General features: G+C 43.3%; 1 protein-coding gene and 1 long non-coding RNA gene across 3 annotated transcripts; one reads left to right on the top strand and one right to left on the bottom strand.

Annotated features, from left to right (window-relative positions):
* Positions 1-71: 71 nt before the first annotated feature.
* LOC146761348 (uncharacterized) lies at positions 72-2,715 on the top strand. 2 transcript variants are annotated; one of them, XR_014944713.1, is made up of 3 exons: positions 72-549; positions 715-995; positions 2,506-2,715. It is a non-coding gene; the product is annotated as an uncharacterized LOC146761348 (long non-coding RNA). The 2 variants fall into 2 exon arrangements; XR_014944712.1 differs by lacking the exon at positions 715-995.
* A 970-nt stretch (positions 2,716-3,685) lies between these two features.
* On the bottom strand, positions 3,686-8,210 carry DPY30 (dpy-30 histone methyltransferase complex regulatory subunit). Its single transcript, XM_015857618.3, has 5 exons — positions 8,069-8,210; positions 7,646-7,717; positions 7,513-7,560; positions 6,191-6,333; positions 3,686-3,981 (listed from the first exon to the last, which is right to left on the bottom strand). The coding sequence occupies exons 2-5, from the start codon at positions 7,679-7,681 to the stop codon at positions 3,909-3,911; spliced, it is 300 nt and encodes a 99-aa protein (XP_015713104.2). The 5' UTR covers positions 7,682-7,717; positions 8,069-8,210; the 3' UTR covers positions 3,686-3,908.
* Positions 8,211-8,314: the final 104 nt, after the last annotated feature.

Genomic DNA, 8,314 nt, shown 5'->3' with positions numbered 1-8,314 from the left:
TGCCGCTTCTGCCGTCGCTGATTGGCCGGGCCGTGTCTCCGTGGTAGAAGGGAAGATTACGAGTGAGGGTCAGATGAGGGGAGGCCGCGCCGGCCGAGGGTGCCGTGCGGTCTGTCAGTGCTCTGCTGCAGGCGGCCTGTAGGGCTGCTCCAGCGGGGCCGTCAGATCCATCAGGGCCGTCAGATCCAGCGGTCGCAGGCTGACGGAGCACAGTTCTCCGGGAGGCCTGAGGCCGAAGCTCCCTTTTCTGAGGCGGCGCAGTTTCCCAGCCGCTCCCGTCCGTACGCGCACGGCTCTGCCGCTGTGGCACGCAGCACAGGCTGGGGGTGTACCGTGTAGAAGCCTCTAATTCTCGGCTTAGTCCTTCCCCACCCCTTTAATGGTGAATGGACTGCTGCTATGGAGACGCCAAGCTCAGCTCAAAATGGCTAATAAGGCGAATTGGGAAGAGAAGCGTGGCCAGTACGAACAGGGGAAGAGGCCCCTTTTGCCACTGCCATATCAGATACAGCCAGGAGAGAAGGGAAGGTGGCAGCCATCCAGATAGAGGTACGCTTATACATTGCAAGGTGGAAAGCACACGGGTCAGCTCAGGAGATGTATTCTCCTTCTCCCCCAGTGCCATTTTATTCTTTGAAAAGTCTTACAGCCAAAGCTGTAAATGCAGGCAAAACACACAGCTTGTTGGGTTTGTTTGGGTTTTTTCTTGAACAGCAGAACAAAGGAAACATGGGGATAAAGGCATTGCTTGAGGTGCATCCTGAGGATCAGAAAGGCCAGCACTGTAGCTGAGTGCTTCAGGTCATGTTCATGAGCGAGAATCATCTTCTGCTCCCCCAATACCGGTCTCACCATGAGGGGGATGTAATAACCCTGACAACAGCATTTGATTCTACCTCTTCCTGACACAGCTTCTCATCTGCAGTACTACAGGAGCAATTTCCACTGGCAAGGGTGACACTAGGGTTGTTTTTTGTCATCACTCCTCATCCCAGGTAGACATAAGCAGTAGTCAGTGATTTGTGGGCTCTTCTTTATGAACTTTTAATCACCACCTCCCGATTGTGAATAGTTTCTTTGCGTAAGGGCTGGTAAAGAGGCAGAAATACAAGTAGGCAGCTCTTCAGTTAAACAGGAGAAGCTGGTGCTGGGGTTCCTGCTGCTCAGCACACAGAGGAATGGAAGTGAGGCTGAGGAACTGGGCTCACTGAGTGCTGTTGGAGCATGAGCAAGGTCAAGAGCTTCTCCTGCTTTGTTTGCAATTGTTCTGAGCATCATTTGTACAGGGAGAGGTAACAGGAACACTTATCTGTTCGGATCAATTTCAGTCATGTTTTCTCTAATGTGCAGGGCAGGGCTGACTCAACACATAGACAGATCTTTCAAGTCAGCATCCCCTTAATCACAGACCCTCCCTGCACATATATTTCTGTTGGCTGATTTGTCCCTACCTGGAAGCATGAAGGCAGACTGTGGCAAGAATGACTTGCGGCTTGGTGTGTACTCGACAGCAGGGTTTTCCTGAATTATGTCCTATGCCTTGCTTGGGTGACACAGGTCTTAACTGGCCCAGTTTTCTAGCTCTTCTGCTTCCCTGTCTTTTGTTCTCTTGTCCTCTTACACGTGCTTTGTGTTCTTCCCTGTCTTGCTTTCCCCATTGTCCATTTCTAGTCTACACCCTTCTTAAGAACTTGTTCGCTGCCATCGGTATTATGATTCTATGCTCTTTAATAACTGTCATTCCCGGCTGTCATTCACCACACGAGGAGCCTGTTGTTCATGGCAGTCCTTCCTTCTAGCATTAAAAGCAGCTCCCCCCCAAGCTTCATATTACTTAAGAGAAATGTTACCACTTCCTCTGTAATGTAATAGCATCTCAGATCATATAAGAGGATAATATATTCTTTTTCTGCTTACTGAATGGTAACTTTTATATATTGGATCTGAAATGGTCACCTTGGAAATTGTGCTGTACTACTAACCACAAATTGGTTTATTTTCTGCCTAATTTTACTGCCCTTTTGAGGGTAAACTAATTCAGTTACCAGGGAACTGTAAGGAAAATGAAAGAATAGTTGTTCAAGAGATATGGCTTTCATCTGTTTAGTAGTGCTACTAAAGTTACTGTTTTCATTTATATCTTCAAGCTTTTATTTTAATCATTTGTGGTGCCTTACATCTATTCTCCATTTTATCAATTAGTTCCTATTTTTATAGAAATAACATCATTGCTATTTAGTTTGTATTTCAAAATTAAATACGTTTTATCTTGAAGCCTTCTGAATTGGTCTTTTCTGTAGTAAAAACATCATACTCCTTTCTTTCTAAACTATAATGGGAAATGTGTCACACCTCTTGGTATCATTTTCTCTTTCTTTCTTTGTAGCTGGGAAGAGTTTGAAGAGGTAAATGCTTTATAAATTATCATTACTTCCTTAACTTTGAAAACTGGAATACTCAGACGTGATCTGATAATAGTAACTCACTGTCTTCTTCCTGTTACAGGATGTTCCCCTTGTGGGTAGTCCTAGTTATTGAAGATCAGTTCACAAGTAAAGGAATATGGTTGCACTTTCCTGCTGATGTGTTGAACCCTTCTATGAGTCGGTAAAATACCTCAAGAGCTCCTACATTCACTGTTCCTGGTAATATTTTGCGTTACTTTCTTGGATGAAGCTTCCCAGTGGAACAGCTATAGTAAATATACTAATACCATTATCTTGTGAACATGGCTTTTTCATTCACTTTATCTAGTCTCATTGGGAGACAACAGCAGGTTACTCCATGTACCAAATGGCGGTGACAGGTGAATAGCTGACGTGCTGCTGGAGGAATAGCTCACCTGAAAGCTTGTACTGATGCTTTGAGACTTAAGGATGATCCAAGAGCTGTGCAGATACCTGAAGGAGTCCAGTGTAGTCTAGCTGTCTAGTCCCTGCACACATTGTCAGTAACAGTGAGCCTGTTCTTCAGCTACAATATTCAGATTTTCATGTTTTTGATGGTATTTTAATTGTTTTTTTACTGTCTTAATTCTGTCTTCACATTCTTCTGCTATGCTTTTTTAATACTGTACATTGAGCCCTGTAGCTTTCACCTCTTCTGAGGGGATTACAGGAAAAATAAACAAGAAAAGGTCAGGAGAAAATGTTAAGAATAGGAAACAAAAAGAGATGTTAGTAAACCTAAGGGGGGGAGGGAGGGGAAACAAGGTTCAGTATTTCACCGAGATAGCTCAGAATTATGCTTGACAGAGAAAGGATGCACCAACTAGGATTAGCAGAACAGAGAACTGAATTACCAAACTGTTGAGTCCCTTTAAACTTTCTGTCAGCTAAATCTAGCACACCAGCCACAAGAGATCAACAAATGCTTAACAGCACAGCATTAATAAAAGCATCTGAAGTGTTGGACGCTGTCTGCAGGTAAACCTAATTATGTTTTAAACTAAAAACTTCCCAGTGTTTTGAATTAAGTTCTCTACTTTATCAACCCATCCTCAAAATCAATTGTAACTACACTTAATTTACATTGTGTTTAGATACTTTGCACGGGAAGAGTGCAAAATAAAATCAAGTTAAGTTATAGACATTACAACCACTGTGATTCCCATAATTGTATTCCTTTTGTTTCTTGCATGCAGGTGACGTGTCCCCAGTGAATTATTCAGCCTTTCATCCAGTAGTGCAGTTTCAGTATTTTATTTTGAAAGACTCTGACTAGCTAGTTTAAAACAAGTGAACAAATAAAATGTAAAGTGTTCTTCCTTAAATAACTCCAAAAGGTAAAGCAAATTGTGCGATTAAGAGAGACAACACTACGGCTCCAAAGGATTTTTACAGCAGAAAACAGATTGCAACAAATAAGCGTTTCAGTCTAGCAGCCAAATTGTCCTCATTGTAATGGAGTTAATTTCGGTCCTCAAATTGTGACTTGTTTTTTAAAAGATACGCTGCTAGAAATTCAATGGGATTTGGCGGTCTGTAAGAAAAAGAAAAAAATAAGGAAGTAAATCAAAAGCAATTATTTTCTATTATATGGAACTGGGCAGGTGAAGAACTAGTTGCCTTCTCTGAAAAGCAACACAACTCCTCTCAAGCCCTGAGGCACTGCCTTAGGGACATTTGTGCATTACAAGTGTTTGCCTGGTTTGTGGCAACTACTATCTCTTCTTAAAGAACAAAAACTTCCATTTGAAAAGTGCTTTAACTTTCAGGCCATGAAATGTTTGCATACTGGCCATGCTTTGTAAGAAGTTTCTTATTCTCACTAAGATGAATTCTGTCTCAAAACAGATGATGAGCTTGCTTATACCACTTTGGGTTAGACCAAAGGTCATAGTGGTGAGCCAATATCATTATGAGGAGCGAAAAGAATACTGGGTGGATCCCTCTACAACATTGACCAGCTGTTCCTTTAGCCCAAATAAAGCACTAATGTCCTCAACCCCAACTAAAAAGTTACATAACTTAATTATGTGACCTATGAAGAACCACCTCCTTCTTTTTCCAATTATGAATTTTCTACCTGCTAGCTTAATTTCATTATTGTATCAGAAGAGAAAATGCAATCCATTCCAATCCATCATCTCGCTATTCATAATTAATCATACTCCTAATATATTTTCTTTCAGACAGGCTGCAGTACTATCTATTCAGTCACACCCTCCACAAGTGACATTCCATCTTATGACCCCTTTGTCACTCCTTTCTCTACTTTTTCACGTTGTACCAGAATACAGGGGAACTGGAATTACACAAAACATTCAAAATACAAGAGCGTTAAAGGTTTAAGTAGTGACATTGTATTTGTACCACTCGGATTTCTAAATCCTAGCGTTCCAAGTCTTTATTTATTCAGAAGATATTTTCTGTAAGGGTAATGGTCAGCTTATAAAATTCGTGTGCTGTTATTTACAGACCGATCAACACACACACACACAAAACCCAAAACAGCAAACCCAGGCTATTCTGTAAAACCCAGAATCACTAACAAACTGGCACTAACTTCTTCAAACTGTTGCAAATGATCCTTTCCATGATTATAGTGGTGAGTTTTGTTCACCACGGAAATTCATCGTTTACTTCCATTCTATGTCTTGCATCATCCAACCAGCTCCTCACACATGAAACCTTTTCCTTCTGTCCCACAGCAAGCTAACTCTCTTTAACAGCCCTTAGTGACAGACTGCCAAAAGCTTTTTGGAGACTTAAACAGCCTGTCATCTGGATTCGTGTTTACATATGTTTGTTGACTCCTTCAATTAAGACCAACAGACTTAAAAAAAAGTTGTGCTGATTCCTCCCCAAATGACATTCAGTCTACAGCAGAACTCCCACTGATGGTAACTGAAGATCAGCGTGCTGCCTCAGGGGCAGGGCACACCTTCCTACATGCTCTTGTGCTTTGCTAGCAGCCTGTATAATTCAGTTCAAATTCACAATACCTTCAGAGGTTAAGGCACTGCTAATTGTTGTTCTGGCCACAGGTACAGTGAGGTCATTCATCCAAACCAGCTTCTGATAATGTTATTTCAGCAAAACTGAGAAGTTGGTGTGACTCACCAATAGTTGAGATAGAAATTCTTTTGGACAAGGTGAACTACTTTGTTAGTAGTTTGTTAAAGAATATGCTTCTATGTTGCCTGATAAGAGATTTGAGGCACTTTGACAGAACAGTCTTTGCTTAAAGGATTAACTTTGCTTTGTTGTATTACTGCATTAACACTGCAGGGTCAGTCTCATCCATTAGAAAGTGTTTTAAATTTCTTATGAAGAGATATGTCAGGCCTGATTTGCATTTGTTTCTTCCTTTTGAATGGCAAGCAGAACTCTATAATCCCATACTGTAGAAATCTTGTTCAAAATTAGAACAACTTCTTCTGTTTTTGTGAGGTAAATTATGTGATAAAATTAATGAAAAATAATATTTTCCCTACAAAAGACTCTGCAGTAGCAAACCTCATTGTAAGCCAAGAAATTCATTAAATAACTTTAACCACGCCATGTGCAGCTCAGTGAGGAACACATCCTGTTACAATCACAGTATTTTTTTGAACTTGTTGTAATGGCTTTCGTACATCAAGCCAACAAAAGCATATCTGGTGCGTAAGGTCAAAAAAGGTGACACGCTACCCAAGTCTGAGACCTACTTTCTTCCTTAGGACAGAAGGAACATTTCAGTATCTTACCTCTCTTTTGCAAGAACAGCAAGTCCTTGTAGCAAGATAGGTACAACAGTCTGATCCAAGTAGGCACGTGTGGGTAATGATTGAAGATCCACCTTCTGCTTCGATGTTTTCTCTGCATTTAACTTCTCATTTTCCACTATCCTCTGAAGGAAAAGTGAATGAACATTGGTAATAGCAGTAAGATCTACTTTGAACCTTTTTCTCTGCAAGCACACTGAAAACGACTTCTTTACATCTTTTAAGGAAGCTTAAGTGTGCATTTTTCCTTGGACAAGCTTAAACCAGAGGAGTCTCTGTTCTAAGAAAACAGTCTTAGGTGTAACTTTAGCCTGAGCAGCTCCAGCTGAATGGTTCCGCATGCCTGCACTTCCAATACAAATGTGACTCTGTTGATCCCAAGCACTTTCAGACCACAGTAAAGTACCGGATACTTGAAGAAAAGATCCACAAAATGGTTCCAGGTGCCTGAAACATCTTGAAACTATTAACTCCAGTTAAAGAAAGAACACATACTGCTGCCAGCATACACAACACCATCTACAGAGATATACAACCATACAACCCGTGTGCTATGACTGCAGAGGATATGGAGATGTGCAGGCAACTTTGAGGGTGCTCAGTCACTAAGGATGTTTGAGAAGTTTCAGCAAAGCTTTAGCTAAAGCTTCATCTTACAGTGGAGGGAGATGAAACCTCACTAACAGCAGTAAATGAACATCACAGAGTTGGAATAATACATTCTAACCCACACTGTTACCTGCAGCAGAGGCAGACTGGACTCTGTCTGCCCTATCAGCATAAGTAATTACAGCTCGCTTAGATTACTGTGATCCCATGTTCCCATTTACAAGGATATTAAAAAATCCCTCTCTTTGATACTTTCATAGAAATGCCATTGACTCCGATCCTCCACCCCGTAATGAAAGCCTGTCTGCAGCACGGTTTGTTACTGGCAGCCATCACAGGATACTTCTCAAAGGAATCTCATCAAAACGTTCGTGAATCACAGAATCACAAGCTTGGAAAGGACCTGTAAGATCATCTAGTCCAACCATCCTCCCTTTACCATACCTACAGGAAACCCCTAAACCATGTCTCCTAGCTCCCTATCCTGACGTTTCTTAAACACCTGTTGAACACTCATTACTTACTTCAGCAGCATTCTGTCCTACAGAAGCAACACAAGACAACGCACTAAGGAGCTGAAAGGCAATCTGCTGGTGCAGATCCCAACTCTCTTTCTTAGGAGCATTGGCTATTAAGTTCAGACCCAACATATAACTGATCCCTGCCGCACTTTATAGCAATAAAATCTGCATTACCTCTACGTTTTCAGTGAGCCCATATTCAGAATGGGGATTTTCTGGGACCTGTAAAAAGAGCACACGGTCAGCGAAGCACAAACACTTGTTTTACACACGTACCACGAGGCACAGCAAACACTCCTTGCCGTACCTGCGGCTGCCCCTCCATGATCTGTTCCGCCTCCATGGCTTCCAAGGTGGGATCTGCTGGACGTACAGCGATCTTGAAAAGCAACAACACAATCCACTCAGTCGGCTGAGATCGACACCGAGACAAGCGTTTCCCTTCCGCTCCCTCTTCGGCTCGCTTTACAGCCCCATCACCCCGACACCCGGTCGTTGTGCCCCGGTGGCGCAGTGGTAGCAATGCCGCCTTGCAACACCAGGGCCCGGGGTTCGAATCCCCCCTGTGGCACAAGTGGTAGAAGTGCCGCTCTGCAGCACAGAGGCTCGAATCCCGGGGGGTTGGACTGGATGATCTCTAAGGTCCCTTCCAACCCGCCCCAGACTATCACTATTACTATCACTATTACTGTCACTATTACTATTACCCGCCGCCCCGTCCCGCTTTCACCGCGCAGTTCCCGCTGCACGCCGCTTCGCTTCCCGACAGGACGGTGGAGCCGTAGCAACCACAGCCGGCAGCGCAGGTGTCGTAAACTGTTTGGCTGTAAGTGAAGCGGTCGCACTGCAGCGGCCGTAGCACGGCGATCTGCGCCCGCGCACAGCGAAGCGCCGCCTCCCGCTCGTCCGTAGCTGCGGGTGGCGGCCCCGCGGTGTGAGCCCCGCCTTCTATTGTGGCTGCTGCCGCCGCGCCTCC

Source organism: Coturnix japonica, chromosome 3, assembly GCF_054131305.1.
Source record: "Coturnix japonica strain WE chromosome 3, WE-NBRP24, whole genome shotgun sequence".
Classification (NCBI taxonomy): Eukaryota; Metazoa; Chordata; class Aves; order Galliformes; family Phasianidae; genus Coturnix; species Coturnix japonica.
This window is presented reverse-complemented; position numbering and strand designations above follow the sequence as displayed.

Bases quoted from the DNA above. Each gene is read 5' to 3' on its own strand.
- DPY30 (XM_015857618.3), bottom strand. From the start codon at position 7,681: ATGGAGGCGGAACAGATCATGGAGGGGCAGCCGCAG. The intron at 7,561-7,645 runs GTACGGCAAGGA...CTCTTTTTACAG, and splicing joins TCATGGAGGGGCAGCCGCAG to GTCCCAGAAAATCCCCATTC. The intron at 6,334-7,512 runs GTAATGCAGATT...CTTTTCCTTCAG, and splicing joins GGCTCACTGAAAACGTAGAG to AGGATAGTGGAAAATGAGAA.